This window comes from Engraulis encrasicolus, chromosome 24, assembly GCF_034702125.1.
Source record: "Engraulis encrasicolus isolate BLACKSEA-1 chromosome 24, IST_EnEncr_1.0, whole genome shotgun sequence".
Lineage (NCBI taxonomy): Eukaryota > Metazoa > Chordata > Actinopteri > Clupeiformes > Engraulidae > Engraulis > Engraulis encrasicolus.
Window position 1 is genome coordinate 41520410 of NC_085880.1, and position 20000 is coordinate 41540409.

A 20000-nucleotide genomic window follows, 5' to 3' on the forward strand; every position below is an offset into this window, starting at 1 on the left:
AATGATAGAAAACAGCCTTTGATAATGGGTGCATCACTCACCCTCCCTGACAAGCAAAAAAAGTCCATTATTGTGTAGCTTCATAAATGTTTTTTTTTAATGGAATACAATCTTGCCGTTTTGTCACCTAAAATAACAAAAGAGAGAGATGGGAAAAGCCAATTCCCGATTAGTTATTTTACCATAAGGTCTTCTGCTTCCAGAGTTTTAGTGAATGCTGTAGTGCGTGTGACCTTGTACAACCATAATAATAAGTCCATCATTGTGCAGCTTCACGAACGTCTATTTATTTTTACAGAATCTACTTTTGCGTTATGTCATCCAAAATCACAAAGCCCATTGCTCCTATTGAGATACTTTGCCATTGAAGGTCTGCTGCCTTCAGTGTTAAGTAGAAGCAGGGGGCCACTTACACTTACACAGCCCACTTAATTAGGTACACCTTCCTCTTGCTGGGTTGAACCCCCTTTGCCTTCAGAACGGCCATATCTCCCTGTAACAATACTCAGATAGGCTGTGGCATTCTAACAAAGTTCAATTGACACTATGGGGCCCACATCAAGCCAAGGAAAATTAAAGTGTGTGTGTGTGTGTGTGTGTGTGTGTGTGTGTGTGTGTGTGTGTGTGTGTGTGTGTGTGTGTCTCAGTCAAATACAAAAGAACAGCACATGAAGACGTTCCATTCAAGGGCTACCATTCAGCATTTACTGAAGCTTAAGAAGCTCAGGCAGGAGAAGAGAAGCCGTATTGCAATTACATATGATTCATATTCTTCTCCATCACCATCATATTCTTCTCTGACTCCTGAAACTCATCTCTCTCTATCAACTTTTCACGCACGTACGCATGAGCGCATGAACACACGCACGCGCACACACACACACACACACACACACACACACACACACACACACACACACACACACACACACACACACACACACACACACACACACACACACACACACACACACACACACACACACACACACACACACACACACACTTCAGTACCTACTACATGGTTTATTGCAACTGCAGAGAGAAACCATCCCATTGATTGAAGGAGGTACTCCCTAAAGTATGAACTAAGCAATACTTTTCCACAGCATTTAAAGTGTATTAAGATACAAAGTTTTTCATGTACATGTAGCCACTTGGAAAAACTGGATGAAAAACGTTTTGTGCAGTACACTCCTCAATGAAAAATCTGAGGTTATGTTATCCATTGATTTCTCAATGCGGCGAGAGAAAGGTCTTCTTGCATGTTGAAACGGTACATCAATGCACATCGATACATCATTATCACCCACTCCGCTTCCCTGCCTGAGGGCCAGCAGAAGCAAAAAGAGGGAGGTGCAAGCGTGTGCATGTGTTACAGAGAGAGAGAGAGAGAGAGAGAGAGAGAGAGAGAGAGAGAGAGAGAGAGAGAGAGAGAGAGAGAGAGAGAGAGAGACTATGCAACCCTATCTATTAAGATACAGCCATGAAGAAAGACTCAACGATGAGAACATCTCCTTGCTCATGCTCTGGCATCCTCATCCTCATCCTCATCCTCATCCTCATCCTCATCCTCATCCTCTGGCATCCTCATCCTCATCCTCATCCTCATCCTCTGGCATCCTCATCCTCATCCCCATCCTCATCCTCTGGCATCCTCATCCTCATCCCCATCCTCATCCTCATCCTCTGGCTCATCCTAGCCCTAGACATCACAACAGCCTACCGCTCACACAACCCTGTGTCATAGCAGTGCACAGGGGCTGAACAGGGCAACAACAAAGACAGGTAGGAGAAGAAGAAGAAGAGAGGGAAGAAGGGAAGAAGAGTGAAAAGAGGAGGGAAAGAAAGAGAGCCACTCCTGTCACAACAAGCATTGATCATCATCAGGCCAGTCATCCCCAACTGCCAACCATGGAGGAGTGAACATGGAACACACATGCACACAAGCACGCACACACGCACAAAAAAAACCACACACAAACAAAAAACAAACAAACAAACACACACTCACGAGCAAACACACACAAATACACATGAGGAAGCACAGAGCACACGCACACAAAAAAAAAACCACATACACACACATACACACACGCGCAGAGAGTGTGCGATCTATCGGCAAAGGCGAGTAAGTAGGAGCAGGTGTCAGACAGGCTGGTGACAAGCAGCACTATCAACAGACAGACACCAACACTGCCACTAGACACAGTCACCCTCTCTAATCCTTACAGTCCCCAGGGACACAGATGCAAAACACAAAACAAACAAAAACAAAAACAAAGAAAGGGTGGGATTTTTTTAAAAAAGCACTGCAAAAGTAAACAGGTTGAGGACAAATTATACATGTGATAACATTTGTTTGTCGATGTGCATTTGTATTGTTACACCTGTTAAAAAGTTATGTATGTGCAAATGAAGAGAAAGATAAATGGTGAACTCCCATTCTAACGCTACTCTGATTAAGATATACACTTAGTCTGTAAACCACTTCACCATACTTTAGGTAATGGCATTTGAAAAACACAGGAGGAACTACACAACATTTGCGAGCATGCACGCACGCACGCACATTATATGCATACCTGAAAACTCAGGAGGGTTGAAAAAGGTGACAAACTATCGCGAGCCCCAACGCACCCCCAACGCCCCCCCGCATCAAAAAAAAAGACAATATTTTATTTACTACATTTAATTATTATTAATATTTTATTTTCTTTGCAATTTTTAAATGTGCCCCTTTCTGCCCATGTTCTTCTCCTCCACCACCCTCCTTTCCCTCAGTGCTGCCAAATTAGCCTATCTCTGTGCTCTATCCCTATTTCCAGCTCCACTGACATGAGCACACAACCTCCTGTCTAGTGTCTACCTCTCAACATTTCACATCATCCATTTTAAACATTTCCACCCCAGTTCTACTTATTCCATTTCATTACCCCCCCCCCATTATTTTCAATGTAGTTTTTATTCTATTCCATTGTATTCCATTCTATTAGTTTTCATTCAATTTCCTCTGAAAACAGTGAATCACATCACACATGCCACATACATACACACCCAGGTGAAAAAGTGGTTCAATTTAGTACAATAAAAGCATGACTGAAGTGTACTTAGCATGTTAAAAGTGCACTTGTGCTTTTTGTGCTAAGAAAAAGTATGTTTACAATATGCTTATTTAAAGTGTACTTAAAATTAGATGTAATTAAGTTGCTCTCAAAGAAAGTACACTTAGCGAACCATACTTCAAGTGTACTTCGAAGATGTTTGGCTAAAGTGTATTTAGAGGAATATACTAATAGAGTTCTAATAGTGAACTTACTAAAAGTGTATTTTTTAATAACATATTGCAATTGTACTTTTTTAAAGTGCAATATGATTACACTTCACCCAAATGTCTTTGAAGTGTGATTTTCTATAGTGCGCTTTAAAGTAAATCGCTTCCACATATTGCAAGTACACTTTTTCTAAGTGCACCATGATTGTACTTCACCCAAATATATTCAAAATGTGCTTACACAAAGTCAATTTACCCATCATGCACCATCATGCATGTACCATCATGCAATGCACTTCTTGGAGCTAAATTTCTCAAACAGAAAGCCATTTACCTCTAAGGAATATCTTTGGTTTGCATGAAAATATTACTCATTGTTATATTCTGCGTTTATTGTAGGAGTTTTAACATTTTAAAGTGGTACAAAAAAAATGGCCATGTTCCCACCGTCATTATGATGGTCATGTATATGTTCTGGTATATATAGGCTCACACTTACCATGATATCATGGTGAGAGGTAAGTTGGAACTAGTTGTTCAAATAAAAAATATAGGGTCACAATTAGTGATCAATTCAAATGATCAACTGCAGGAAGGTGGAACAAGAATGAAGTAAAGTGAAATGTGTATCTGAAATCTCTGTGACAATGAAATGATTGTAAATGTCAGTCGTGCTAGGCATGCATACTGTATCACTACTGTAACATGTGGCTGTGTGTAATGTACAAGCTCTGAGAACCAGCATGGATTGTAGTATTACATTTATATTATTCGTTGCACTTGGGAGTGTACTGTAAATATACTTCAAGCAAACCTGTTATATATTTACAATACTTAATATGATATACTTTTTACAGACTTAAAATGTTCCAATGTAGTCCAAAGAAGCATGAAGTTAATATACTTTTATTGTACTTCTAGTAACAATAAAATGTTATAGAAGTGTACTCAAGCACACTATTAATGCCATACGAATGCATGAAAAGCGTGTTTGGAGCATACTTTCAAAAATATGCTTGTAGTGCACTTAAAGTTGTCCAAAAGCAGTGCCAATTTAGCATCCTCAGTGTGCTGCAAGTGTGCTGAAGTACTGCTTTAGTAGTGCTTCAGCGCACTAATAGTGCAATGAAGCGCACTTTAAATCGCCGAAAATAGTACACTTTGTACTAAGTACGGTCAAATAAAGTACACTTTAAGTATATGGGTTTTTCACCTGGGCAGACATTTAGCATACAGCCAAACACAGACAGACAGCCAAACACTACAAAACCTCACACGCCATCACTCAAACCTCACATACAGTAGGGCCTATAGGCCTACACCTCACACAAACACAGCATGCCTTCAACACGCGTCACACAAACTACACCTTTAACATAGGGTATACACAAAAACACATAACCACACAACAAAACTTCACATCCTCCATACAGCATCATTCAAACTTCACACACAGCACAAGTCAAATACCATGGACAATGCACAGAAGAGAGGGAGGAGAGGAGAAGAGATGAAGGGAGAGGAGGACAGGAGAGAACACACTCACAGACACAGACACACGTGTGCAATAACGTGTATGCGCGTTATGCTGTTGCTTTAGGACTTTAAACTCCTCCAGGATTAAATATACTACCATGCGCTAGGAATGACAAGTAGGCTAATAGCCTATCTATATGTCGAAAATAAACAAACAATAACATCACGGAGAACTTACTTTCATAACGTCGGTAGTTTCTTGTTTTGTTTGTTATTGTTTTTCACTTACTCGCACATCCATGTCTAATCCATGCAGGGTATTTGCGATCGCGTGGGCGTTATTAGGAAACGGCAACTCCATCGTATGCATTTGCGAGGACTTGGCAAATGTCAGACGAGAAATCTGACAGCTACTGACATTATTCTCCCAGCGCTGTCCTGCTCTGACCAGCGTCACTACAGTTATTACTTGCATTCACCGACACCTAACCTTGCATTAACCACTGCCACATTCTTCATCACCCGTTGAAAACCTACAAAACCGAAGTAATCCGCGCTCGTCCTCTTATTGACATTTTATTTATGAACACCGGTTCCGCGCGGGCTTCAAGCCTTCAAACATGCAGCCAGTGAATGTGAAGCTGCGTCCTTGTGATTAAACGGCAGCCAATGGGTGTGGGTTACATCATGACAAGTGTTTATGGGTAATGTAGGACATCTCGCCGTCTTTACGTATATCAGACAGGCAGCTGTTTGCCCTTCAGAACTTCAGTCGGGCGCTACTGGCTACCCCCCCCCCCCTCCTCCAAAAAAAAAAAACTCTTCGGATCTGCACGATTCACATAAGTCACCTATTTTGAAATCAAAACGGCGAATTTCGCCGAAAGGTGACAAGTTTGCAGGTATGTATATGGGTAAGGATACTGGTCTGTCTGTGGCCTTCTGAAGTTCTCTGGGAGGTGGGCTTCATACTGCACTCTGGCCCTGGTGTTGCCCATGTCCTGGACACTCTGGAGAAACAGACAACCACAAGAAACAGAGGATTATTCATTAGATTTTAGTCAATTTCCCCCATTATATGTTTATACAACAAACAACCAAAACAAACACTCACAAGAAAACACAGGATTGTTCATTACAGTTACAGTGAGGAGAATAAGTATTTGATCCCTTGCTGATTTTGTTGGTTTGCCCACTAATTAAGACATGATCATTCTATAATATTAATGATAAAATGTATTCTAATATAGAGAGACAGAATATCAAAAAGAAAATCCAGAAAATAACTTTGAAGAATATATTTTAATTGATTTGTATTCCATTGAGGAAAATAAGTATTTGACCCCTCTAGTCAAAGAAGACAAAATACTTGGTGGCAAAGCCCTTGTTTTCTCATACAGAGGTCAGATGTTTCTTTCAGTTAATGACAATGTTTGTGGATATATTAGAAAGGATTTTTGTCCACTTTTCTTAGCAGATCATCTCTAAATCACTTAAGTTGCATGACTGTAGCTTGCCAAATGGGAGCTTCTGTTCCCTTTAACAGGATTATTATAGGGTTAATGTTTGGAAACTGTCTAGGCCACTTCATGACCTTAATGTGCTTGTGCTTGAGCTACTCCTTCGTTGCTTGGGCTGTATGTTATGGATTATTATCATATTGGGAGGCCAATCCATGACCCACCTTCAGTCTAGTGGTGGTGGGAAAGAGGTTGGCATGCAGCATTGTACGTTTACATGTCTCCCTCCATCCATTTCTTGACAATTTGAAGTTGTCCTGTGTCTTGGCCAGACAAACAACCTCAAAACATAATGTTACCACTTTCATTTATGATGTTGGAGAAGGTGTTGTTCTTGGGATCATAGGCAGCATTTCTCTTCCTCCAAACACATTGAGTTGTGTTAATGCCAAACAGTTTGATTTTGGTCTCATCTGATTCCAGCACCTCCCAATCATATCCTAATCCAGTTTTATGTTCATTGGCAAACATCAGGTGAGCCTGAACAGGTTCCTTCTGAAGCCGGGGTACCATACATGCACTGCAGGATATTAATCCGCTGTGGTATCAAGTGTTTCCCATAGTTTTCTTAGTGATTGAGGTCCCAGCTGCCTTGAGATCATTTCCTAGCTCCTCCCATACAGTTTTAAGGTGCTTTGTCTCCTTTTTTTCTGGTTATTAAATTCCCACAAGGTCAAATCTTGTATGGAACTAGAGGCAGGCCTAAGATTGATGATTGATGATCATTTTATATGTCCTAAAATTGGGAAGAAATGCACCAACAGTTTGCTCTTTAATACCCAGGAGCCCATTTCAGCCTTGTTGAGTTCTAAAATCTTGTCCCTGACATCCTTTGACAGCTTTTTGGTCTGTCCCATGTTGGCGAGTTTAGTTTGATTGATTGACTGATTCTATGGACTGATTCTGCAGATTCAATGTGTCTTTTGTGCAGGTTACTATTAACGGGTGTGTTCAATTCAGATAACAAGTTGATTGGAAGTGCCATTTGATCTGCGGGATGAGAACTCTTAATGGTTGGCAGGGGATCAAATACTTAATTCCCTCAATTAAATATAAATCAATTATTATATATTCTTTAGAGTTAATTTCTGGATTTTCTTTTTGATATTCTGTCTCTCCATATAAGAATACATATTATCATTAACATTAAAGACTGATCATGTCTTTATTAGTGGGCAAACCAACAAAATCAGCAAGGGATCAAATACTTATTCCATACCTGCCAACCTTTACAAAATTTTTTTGAGTAGCAACTTATCGCGGCGCGGCAATTCACGGCGCAACAACTTGGCATGGCAAAGCAACGGGGCCGCCGGCGGTCCCATCTGAGAGGCTACTTTGTTTTGCATAGTCTGCCCTACACCTAGGGTTGCCAAATGTCAACAGGGAAGATATGAGACACTTCATTCAGGCAGGGGGTTTAGGGGTCCTCCCCGAGAAAAATTGCTTTTCTTAGATGCAATTTCCTGCATTTTAATGCATTTTAGCCTAACATCCTGTATATCTGGCAAATAGTTTATCTTGCTCTTCACAGTGCTTTGAACTACCATAATTTATTAATTTTTCATGGAAGATGTTTTTTTTTTGTTTCACACCATAACACCAATAAAATGCTATGATATAGTGTGCTGGAATTCAGGCCCCTAAATTAACTTTATTGATCACCAGCCAATATGGCTGTTAATCTTACTAGTCAAACATACCACCAGTCTGGCTAGTAAGTGGCTATAGGCCTATTAAGTTATCCTATGTACCAGCCAAACAGAGCATTTGGTCAATTGGGGGGTGTTAAGGAGCTGGAATTGAGTATGAAATTGAAGCATTTGCTGATTATTTTTTTGGCTGTAGAAGGTACATGTAGGAAAATGTATACTTTGATTCTAATAATACAGAGGCATTTCAGTGATTTTAATGAACAAAAAGTTGAATTGTAATGATTCTTACATCATCTCCCCCAATATTAATAAATGGTAATGTTGTCACCTACTGTGAAGAAGCATCAGCAGAGTAGAGAAAAAGATAAAGACAAGTGTTATCTAAACTAGGATAATATCAGGTTGCCTTGGGGGCTAACATCAAAATCACACTTGCATTCATTCGGTACAAAATGCGTCATTGGCTCTACTGAGGGACGGGGGCTAATGGCCATTGCTCTTGGGACGTATAGGGGCATGCACTAACTTAGGGGCATGCACGCTTCTTGTTTGTACTTCTCTGCATAATAGTAGGCCTATCTACCCTCATCTGCCGCCATGAGTTGGCTATTGTTCACTGTTCGGCACATATATGATGATAGGAGAATTGATTTTATAATAGATTGCCATACGTGATTACGGATAGTAGTCGTGGAGTGATGCATATTTGGTATGACGCACGACCTGTTACACTTGTTCACAGAATGGGTCACGACTCGGGGGGGAACAGTATTCCTATACGGTGGTCATGGTAGGTTACGGATGTACTCCGAGCACAACCGTTAGAAATATCGCTTAATATTTTCCCCGAGTTAAAATGATCCGACGCAAAGGAAACCGAATTTAGTTTGCTGCTAATCTGCTAATTTATAGCGCAGTCATCGACACATTTTCTCATTCGGAAGTAATCTCGTTTCGGTCCAATATCAAACAAGCAACAACATATTCCCGTCAAATACGGCGAAACATTGGGTGAACCATTACGACAGACCTCGGCCTTTATTTATTTTTCATAAGTTTACGAATTTAGCAACTGGACGCAATTCACTATTCCCATACATGCAGTCCACCTTTCTCAAAGCCCATTTACCTTTGAAACGGTGATTTTGACGGTGCTCACTTGTAAAACTACAGCGACAGTACCAAGATGGATAATACATGATGACAGGAGGAGGACACTTGTGTCAGAGATTATAGGACTATATTACTCAGTCTCTCTGCTTGTGTGATTTCGAAGCAAACTTTCTATCGGCAGCTGATGCCTCGACTCGAGAGGAGCGCAGCACACCAAATGAAGACCTCAAACTAGCGCTCTGATTGGTCAATATTCCCCCCACACACGTTGCTGGCCAATGGAAAGGCCATATCTACGGCTCTGTCTGGTTGCAAGCATAGAGGGTGGAGTTTATCTAGAGGGTTCATAACCATGTTAGCTTCCGGGAATCGGTTGTTCCAAAAAAAAATGGCGGCTGGTGTGAAAATCGCTCAAAATCGCTGGAAATACATAGAGATGAATGGGCGACATTTACTTGATTTTCACGTAAAATACCGAGAAATATACTTCCGAATCAACGGGAATCTCTTCACTGACTGAGCTTTATACCAAATCATGTATTCTTCTGTTGTAAGGTTAGCTGTAGAATTTTAAATTAATTTTAGAGTATGGCTCCAATATACCTATTGTCAGACACTGAACCACAATGGAATAGGCATTGGAGGCTTTCTGCACTGCTGTCCAATGCTAGTACTAGGCCTAGTTATTATATCGAGTGTATTACAGTGTATGTAAAAAAAAAAAAAAAGAAGTTATTGACGGATTGTGGTGAAAATTTCGATTGGGGGGGGGGATGACAAAAGGGCAAGGGGTTTAAGTTTTCTTCTTCACCGCAAAAAAACAATATAGGCCTAGGCATTAATCAGGCAGTGTGTGGAAAAAAAACAGAAATAAAAAACGCATCAAAAGAACGAAGTTAACGACGGCTGTGAATCTCGAGTCAGTCGATATCCTGTGCGATTTAAAGTAGGCCTAGGTAGCGTACATTATGCCATTATGCCGACCAGTTCGGTTAATAGTTAGGTTAATAACCTAATCTTAATGATAACAACTTGTAGGCCTAGGCTGCTAGGAGTGTTGTCCCTGGAAGCCAATGAAGATTTAATGAAGATTTACTTAACAAATAATTAGGACCTATAGCCCTATATGGCATCCTATTTGTTTTTCAAGTCTATCCTTCCCTTGTTTTTGTGATGTCAAAATTAAATGGCAATGGCAATGGCAATTTAAAAAAAAAATCCTGGATCTAGACCACCACCAGAATTAACCAACTAGCCTATAGAAATGTTAATAAATACCCTTCAGAACGTTTTGAGTTATGCTGACAGATAGACCAACGACCGTAGCCTACCCCAAGCAAAACCTCCTTCGTGGAGGAAATAAGCATTCGACGTCTTCGAAAGGGCAGAATAGATAATAAAAATGCCCCCGGGATCGTCGTTCAGGACTGTAAAAACGTTAGGCCTTTAGGTTTAATGTTCTAGGGTTCTAAGGTTCTAAGGCATTGCGAGACTCTTCCATGCATAGGAAATGAATGGATGGCTGAAACAAGATGGCCGCTTTTTCACACCAATGCTAAATTGCGACACCTACAGACCGATTCCCATAAAACACGCTTATGAACTCTCTAGATAAACTCCACCCTCTATGTTGCAAGTCTACAGAGCAATGTATTGGGCCCATGAACACACTTTGCTATTGGTTTTTCCCGTATTTTGAAGTGACAGCGCCGTAGTTTGATGTCAAAATCCGTATCTGCTACACAAAATGCGTAATGGTCGGCAGGTATGTATNTTCTCCTCACTGTAAGTTAACACCACCATTATATCAAAGTGGCATGTTTAAAAGGTGTGTAATAGGATTCAAGAGTATGTACTGGCACTGTACTATAGGGCTATATTAGGTCCAGATAAAAGTTAGTGTACCAAAGGGTTATATTAGGTGTGTGCAAATGAAATACACATTGTAATATTTACAAGTTGATACATGTGGATACCGGGTACACCAATAAAGAACGCAGTAACAAAGAGAGCAACATTGCAATATTAGGTGCGATGTGTGCGTGCACAGGCCAGGACTATGGTGTGTGTGTGTGTGTGTGTGTGTGTGTGTGTGTGTGTGTGTGTGTGTGTGTGTGTGTGTACGCAAATACAGCATATAAATAAGTATGCCAGGTTGGCTTTATGTTGTTTCATATTAAGATATGCATGATGAGAAAACGCACAATAGAAAAGGTGGCTTGATGTCAACTCAGAGTCACATGAGATATGAAGTGCACAAAAGGTCACTGTTTATTCAGGCTGTTACACAAGTCCAATCACGTCCTGGAAAATAAATACACAACACACACAGACACATGCCCCTGTGTATCTGCACAAAGAAAAATAAAGAAATAAAAGAATAAATACACAAGACACACACAGACCCTCACCAACAAGTACACACACAGACACACACGCACACACACACACTCTAATGCACTAATCAGCCAAAACAGGCAGAGGACAAATTAACATGGAGTAGAGTTTGATGGATTTAATGCCTGGAAGATAGTGTGAACGCTTCTCTCCCTCTCTCTTGGAGGATAGTGTGAGCGCTTTTCTCGCTCGCTCTCCCAATCTCTCTCTTTTTTTGGTTTAAGCAAAAAAAAAAAAAAAAGAGACCTTGACAGACACATTTAATTACCCATCAGGAATTAATTAGCCATTAAAACATCAATTAACATTCTGAACAGAGATGCCGAGTGCCTTGGCGTGCCGTCTGCAACCTTGCCTGACAGACATCACAGATGGAGCAGAGACTCAGAGAGTGTGTGTTTAATAGAGCATGCTTGTGTACGCGTGTGTGTCTGTGTCTGTGTCTGTGTCTATGTGTGCGCGCGCCCGTCTCTATAAGATCTGCCTGTGTGACATTTCGACCCAGCTCATATGAGATAGGGGATGTGTTACTGAACTGTGTGACTTCATTAGGAGTGCAGAGGAGCCTGTTTAGCCTCCCATGTCTCAGAGGTGGCACTACAGTACATACAGTAGATGAACTCAATCACATCTCCATCACATACTGCACCTGCTACTGAACCATAGGAAGCTAAAGAGATGCCCACACAACAATTCGCACACAGAATGGGCTTAACTAGGGCTGGGTATTGCAGCTATGTTCCTGTATCGATTCGATTTCGATTCTGAGGGTTTTGAATCGATTAATCACGATTCGATTCGATTCAATTCGATTCACTCCGAATCGATTCAATCCGTTCCCTTTTTGGTGCAAGGATTTCCCCCAAAAGATGCTGTTGCCTATTTTTATATAAAAATGTCAAAGTGCTGTGGCTTGACAGTGTTAACAGATTGCTAATTTGTAATAAGTAGGCCTAGGCCTAATTGACTAATACCTACTGGGTATTTTCCATAGACCTAAATGAAACAAAAAGAAAAAAAAAAAAGAGCAAAAAAAATCGATTTTGTGCCCTGTGAATCGATTATGTGAATTTTAAATGATATTGATCGATTATCGATTGAATCGATTATTTTACCCAGCCCTAGGCTTAACAGTGGTCATCTAGTGTTGTCCCAGGCCCAGCCAAAGCCGTTAGTGGCCCTGTGTATGTGTGTACAGTTGACAAGGTCCCTGAGCTGTGTGTGTGTGTGTGTGTGTGTGTGTGTGTGTGTGTGTGTGTGTGTGTGTGTGTGTGTGTGTGTGTCCTTAAAATAGGTGTAATTTCCTTCAATGTTCATCAGCGTCCCTGCTTGATTTCCATACCTAGTGAGTGTATGTGTGTGTGTACGTTTGCGTGTGCTAAAGTATTAGTCATCGAGACTTTGCCTCGGTTTCCGACCAGCATGAGACTTTCTATTGACGTTGATAATAAGAAATAAAGATAAAATACAGAAAACAATTATGAGAACTCCAGAAGGAATATGTCCAAGAAATCATGCGAGCACAGCAGTGTCTGTGTGTTTACATCGCTGATACTGCAGTGGAGAGGGTTAATAGCTATAAATTCCTAGGAGTCAACATCAAGGAGGATCTCAGCTGGTCTCATCACATCAATTGCATCACTAAGACGGCTAGACAGCGACTGTTTTTTCTGAGACGGCTGCACAGATATGGAATGGAGAGTAGGATACTAGCCAATTTCTATCGCTGTACAATAGAAAGCATTTTATCTGGTAATTTCACAGCCTGGTATGGTAACACCACTGCCCAAGATAGGAGAGACCTCCAACGAGTCATCAAATCTGCTCAAAGGACAATCCAATCAGATCTACCTAACATCCAGGATCTTTACAACCAGCGGTGTCTGAGGAGGGCCAAACGAATCATAGCTGATCCATACCACCCCAGCTACACACACTTCACCCTTCTACCATCTGCCCGGAGATACAGGTGCTTACGTGCTCACACCAGCCGACTCAGGGACAGCTTCTTCCCTCAATGTATCAGACTGTTGAATACAAAATCACCAACATAGGAAGAAATCCACTTATCATATCTCCCCTTTCTCCAACCTGCCATTTTTTCAACTTTTTAAATATATATTTTTTCTTTTTTAACATTCTTTTTAACCTTTTTTTGGGACTCCCAGAGCAGGGAAGCTTTTCATTGTATATATATGTTTCATATATATACACATGACAAATAAAAATAAAATAAAATATCTTGTATCTTGTATCTTGTGTTTGTATGTGTGTGTGTGTGTGTGTGTGTGTGTGTGTCTGTGTGTGTGTCTGTGTGTGTGTGTGTGTGTATTAGTCATGGCATGGCAGTGTACCTGGATCTGCTCGGGGGTCCACTGGTCCAGGTTGACGGACTTGACGCGGGATATGTGGACGCCCAGGTTGCGGTGGATACCAGCACACCGGATACAGATGAAGACGCCCAGGTTCCAGGAGGCCCATCGTGGTCCTGAGACACAAGAGAGAGAGAGAGAGAGAGAGAGAGAGAGAGAGAGAGAGAGAGAGAGAGAGAGAGAGAGAGAGAGAGAGAGAGGGAGAGAGAGGGAGAGAGACAGAGAGATTGCAGTGAGTATGACCGTATTTTATGACAAGCACAATCACACCAGAGAACATGGAGAGAAATCCTTGTTAGCCTTTTTTAATAATTTTGAGAGGATAGTTGAGAGGTGGACAAGAAATGAGAGAGGAGAGCGAGAGTCAGGGAAAGATGGCAAATGACCCGGGTAGGAATCGAACCCGGGTCACTGGCGTTGTGGCCTACCGTTAGGCCACGGCAGTGCCGAGAAATTCGGATTTCTACCGATACATTAATTACTAGACGATATATTAATACATGTAACCTGCAAATGAATGCAACCATCCTTCCTGAACCAAACCCTGAAAAATCAGAAGGTAAACAACACTTGTCTTTTTTACTGCCACGGTAATGAAGTGTGTCCCAGGTCCGAAAGACCCAACGACTGCAAGAAAAGTAACCAAGAGAGACAACGCAGAGTGTTTGTATTCCTCTGTTTGCTTGTAAATCTTTGCCTCATTATTAGCCAACACACTGGTCACTTTGTAGTACACAAATTCTTTGTTCAGACTGAAATTGTTCCGATGAATGCCATTTTCATACTTCTGAAACACAAACTCGCTTCGTAACACCCGACAGTGAAAAACAAAAACAATTACGACTTTCTCCATTTGACTTTCCGTTGACTTCAGAGTGGTGATCTCCGATTACCCCATTTAAACAGCAGGTCTGTGACAAAAGACAACATTTCAGCTGAGTCCCAGCGGCATGTTCATTTTCGGGGTGAAACTAACTACAGCGGAAATGTCTTTTTTCTTTGGCTTTATATGCCTTTATTTGAGAGGACATTCGAGAGACGGACAGAAAATAAGTGTCGGCAAAGGACCCGGGCCAGAATCAAACATGTCTCCGGCGTAGTGGCCCAATGGCCTACCGTTAGAGCACGGCCTCCCACAGACATTTCTATACAGAAATCTCCATACAAAGCTGATGGTTGGTTACCGATGGAGAAGAAAGATTTACATTTTATGTATGACAGTCGTGTTTTGTAAGCTGTGTTTTCTTTTTCCATGCATTGTCAGGGCATCTCAGGGTCACAAGTTCTTATGTATTCAAAAGCTGTGTAGGCCAACTGGAGGGTGTGGGAGAAGGGGGACAGAGCAAGAGCAGCGGCAGGAGCAGGGGCAGGGATGGTGGTAGTAGTTGTGGTGGTGGGATCTCGTGGGTGGTTGAGTTTTGTTGGTTGGTTGGCGTCGTTTCATGCCAGTGAGCAAGCAAGCAAGCAAGTGTAAGGTAGGGTACTCTGCATACGGTATAAATAGATATTAACCGAGCACCCTTAGTCAAAGGTTCTTTTCGAGGAAAAGGATAATACAACTTTTCCTGGTGAACCAGAAGCTATGTGTTGACGCCCAGGGCGGGGGCTGGGCTACAGGCTACTGGTTCACCAGGAAAAATACAATTATGACCAGTTGGTAAAGTTGGAAAACATTGCCGGCATTTATTCATAAATAACACTCAAATGTAACCTTTTGTCTCTGGATAGACTCTTAAAATTGTCCTCTGTATTGTCCGTTTCAAAGAGGAAGATAAAATAAATAGAAAAGTAGAATAAATAAAGTAGAAAAAAGAAAAAACCTCAGAGCTCTGAATAAAGAAATAAAATAAATAAATAAATAATCTCAAAGTCCAAAAGTGTTCATCTACGCGGGTAGTAGCCTTAATGGATCCCCTTATCTCTGGAGCCTCTGGATGCAGAACGAAACGCGGCTGTAGGAGACGAGTGGCCAGACGTCAGTCACTACTGGCCGCGCGTGCACGGGAAGTTCGGCGAAAGTTCGTTGGAAATCAAGCTCTTAAAAAAAACAACCTGCATAGCAGGATAACAACACTGTCAACACTTTCCTCATTCTCTCTTCAGTTCTTCAATATGTAAACTCAAAGTGCAGTATTTGAAACGTAAGTCCATTCAGTCCATGAACTGCACAAAATGAAACCCAGTCGCTAGCTTAGTAGCTCAATCATATAGATTCTAAACTGTATTCACGAGCATAGGCAGTTACAGTTCAGTTCAATTCCAGTTTTTTTTTTTTTTTTTTAGCTTATAATCAAAATACATCACAGTTACTCAAAATAATCGTACACAACGAAATAATACAACAATATGAATGTAACACATCTTCAAAAGATGTGTCTTGTGCTCAGATCATGTTTTTTCACCAAATATCGTGAATCAAAACAAAGACAGCTGATATCGCGACTAGCCCGGGAAGACATGAAAATAAAAACTCACTGGAGGAAAGGAAAGAAAATACACAATAATAACACTGTCCGGGTCTTCTTTCACGCAAATCTTGCTTCTCACGGGAATAATAACTAACAAAAGTAGTTTCTTCAACTAAATCATGAAAATAAAATCAATATTTAAGCTTGTAATCTTCTTTCTTCCACTACTGTTCTTCAACGCAATCATTTGTCTTCATTGATATCTCGTTCTGTTCACATAGCAACAACTGCTCTTACGTATCTCCCCTCCTAACACTAATCTCTACCGCCACCTAGTGGACGGGAATTAAAATTGCAACTACATAGACAAACACAGAGGATAAATAATAATAAATAATAAATGTATAATAAATATAATAAATATATATAAAGATAATAAATGTAACCGTAATATTTCCGTTTCCCAGAGAGGGGGGTGGGGGCAGAATGTGTGCGTGTGTGTGTGTTTTGTGCCTCGATGTGTGAGTTGTAGGTAGAAGCAGACAGAGCCAGGGATGGAGGGAGGGAGGGAGGGAGCGAAAAAGAAGCAAAGTGCTTCTGACAACCTGAGAGGTGGCCAGTTGACACGTGCTGGTAAAGCAACGCAGAGAACAGATGGGTCAGAAACAAGGCATAAGCCAGCAAGAGAGAACTAGAGAGAGAGAGAGAGAGAGAGAGAGAGAGAGAGTGTGTGTGTGTGTGTGTGTGTGTGTGTGTGTGTGTGTGTGTGTGTGTGTGTGTGTGTGTGTGTGTGTGTGTGTGTGTGTGTGTGTGTGTGTGTGTGTGTGTGTGTGTGATGGGTGAAGAGTGAAGGGCCATAAATCATTGGGGCATGCTGGGAAATGGGTTTGGGTTGCAGTAGAACCACTGCCCCCTGTCACCCCTCAACACACACACACACACACACACACACACACAGACACACACACAGACACACACACACACACACACACACACACACACACACACACACACACACACACACACACACACACACACACACACACCTTATCACTGCACGTCAGCCATTTTGGGTGAGATCTAATTCATTCAACTGACTAAAGGGGAAGGGAAGGTTATCTGCCGCACACACACACACGCACGCAAGCACGCACACACGCACGCACGCACGCACGCCAGATGTATGAGTTGATGAATGGTCAATGCAAACACTGTAAACATTAGGAGGATGAAGGGAACAGTAGGGTGGGTATTGGCAAGGGGTTCGCGATGCGATGCGATTCACGATTCGATTCACGATTCACATGCCACGATGCGATACTACCACGATGCATCGCGATACAGAGAGAGAGAGAGAGAGAGAGAGAGAGAGGAGAGAGAGAGAAAGCGAGAGAGAGAGAGAGAGAGAGAGAGAGAAAGACAGAAAGAATGAAAGACAGAAAAAGAAACAGAGAGATGGAAAGAGAGAATAAGAAATGAAGAGAGAGAGAAAGAAATATAGAAATACATGGTAAAAATGGGCATGGTGTGAGAAAAGGCTGGGTTGGAACTGGATAGGTAGGAGGGTGGAGCATCGATGACTAAAACCCTGATAAAGAGAGACAGAGAAAGATTAAGAAAGAGAAAGAGGAAGAGAAAGAGAGAATAAGAGAGAAAGGCTAGGTTGGATAGGTAGGAAGGTGGAGCATCGATGACTAAAACCCTGCTGATAAAAGAGAGGGATAGAGAAAGAGTGAGAAAGAGAGAGGAAGAGAAAGGGCGAATAAGAGAGAAAGGCTAGGTTGGATAGGTAGGAGGGTGGAGCATCGATGACTAAAACCCTGCTGATAAAAAGCAGCGAGTGGTGACAGTAGCATTCTTCTTTGGTTTCTTTCCTTTCTTCTTCTCCTCCTCCTCCTCTCTTCTAGTGTTGTTTCCTTTCTTCTCCTCCTCTCTTCTAGTGTTGTTTCCTTTCTTCTCCTCCTCTCTCGTGGTGTTCTGCCTCCTTTGTTTTTAATTTGGGGGGATATCTCATCAGTCCGCCTCACTATCCAACCCATTAATCACCTGCCTGATCGGGAGAGCACAACCGACGTGTGGAACCGTTTTGGAGTGTGTGTGTGTGTAACTGTTATGAGGTGTGTATGTGCGTGTGAGTGTGTGTGTGTGTGTGTAACTGTTATGAGGTGTGTATGTGCGTGTGAGTGTGTGTGTGTGTACGGTATTTTGGGAAGCAGGGGTGTGCATGTGTGTGTGTGTATGTGTGTGTGTATGTGTGTTCCAGGTAAAGGCCCTCCTTCAGATGAGATTTATCAGACCAATACAAGAGTCCAGTGGAGTGTGTCTCCCTGCGTCACACACACACACACACACAGACACACAGACCCCTCAACTGCAGCCACACAAACACACACACACACACCCCTCAACTACAGCCACACACAAACACACACACACACACACACACCCCTTCCTCACCTGCAGCCACAGTGCATTTTATTGCCACATTTACACACGGCCAATTCGTCTCGGGCTAATGCCCCCGTCTGACAGACCCTCAGAGCAGACCAGACGTGTGTGTGTGTGTGTGTGTGTGTGTGTGTGTGTGTGTGTGTGTGTGTGTGTGTGTGTGTGTGTGTGTGTGTGTGTGTTAGTGAGAAATAGAGACCACAAGAGAGCGCATAAGAGATGGATAGAGAGAAAGAGTAAGAGAGAGAGAGAGTGACAGAGAGGAGGGAGCGAGAGAAAGTGTGCGCGAGACAGACAGAGAAAATTGGGTAGATGTTTGTGAGAAATGGAAATTCGTCCAAAGCCACCAGGCAAATGTCGGTAAAGAAAAATGAGACTGGCTGGTAAATTTCAGACACAAAAAAGTATTTTATTGTCGAGTGGCTTAGTGTTTTTTTATAATTTATTTGTCAGTGGCAAATAAAAAAGCAACATTATGCAATGGTGAAAGCAATGGCGAAATTTCACCTTCTCCATGGCTGTGTGTGTGTGTGTGTGTGTGTGTGTGTGTGTGTGTGTGTGTGTGTGTGTGTGTGTGTGTGTGTGTGTGTGTGTGTGTGTGTGTGTGTGTGTGTGTGTGTGTGTGATTTGCTCTCCTCGTCATTTCCACTCCCCTGAATCGTTCCTTCCTCCTCCTCACCTATCGTCTGGTCTAGCGCCCTTCTTACAGAGATGTGAGCTGCTGGCAGATGTATTGGTGTGTCTGAGACTGCGCTCGCATGTGTTGAGCTGGTGGGAGGAGTGTCTGTGTGTAGCTGATACGAGGAGTGTGTGTGTGTGTGTGTATTGTGTGATGAGACACAGGGAAAAGTTTTGGTGTGCGCTGTAGCTGGTGGTGGGGTCAATGGAGAGGAGAAGAGAGGAAAGGAGAGGAGAGGAGAGGGGAGAGAGGATAGAGGAGAGGAGAGAAGAACAGAGGATAGAGGATAGAGGAGAGGAGAAAAGAACAGAGGATAGAGGAGAGGAGCGGAGGATAGAGGAGACGAGAGGAGAGGAGAGGAGAGGAGAAGAGAGGGGAGAGGAGAGGAGAAGAGAGAGGAGAGGAGAGGAGAGGAGAGAGGGGAGAGGAGAGGAGAGGAGAAGAGAGGGGAGAGGAGAGGAGAGGAGAAGAGAGGGGAGAGGAGAGGAGAGGAGTGTGCTGTTGGGGGATTTATTGGTCATCGTCATACTTCAAAAGAACCTCTGTGGCTGTGTGAACTTCAGACAACCTCAGACGATTGGCACAGAGACTGGGCATTTCTCAGTCTTGGCGCACACACACACACACGCACGCACGCACGCACGCACACACAGCTGTT

The 20000-nt window shown here is 42.2% G+C and overlaps 1 protein-coding gene across 1 annotated transcript in view; it reads right to left on the reverse strand.

The window, feature by feature from the left end:
- Nucleotides 1-20000, reverse strand: part of smap1 (small ArfGAP 1) — a 223736-nt gene that overhangs the window by 165958 nt on the left and 37778 nt on the right. Inside the window, exons 2-3 of the mRNA XM_063191296.1 lie at nucleotides 13790-13923; nucleotides 5675-5760 (exon numbers count right to left, since the gene is read on the reverse strand). Coding sequence (XP_063047366.1) covers nucleotides 5675-5760; nucleotides 13790-13923 — 220 coding nt within the window. The remainder of the gene's footprint in view (nucleotides 1-5674; nucleotides 5761-13789; nucleotides 13924-20000) is intronic.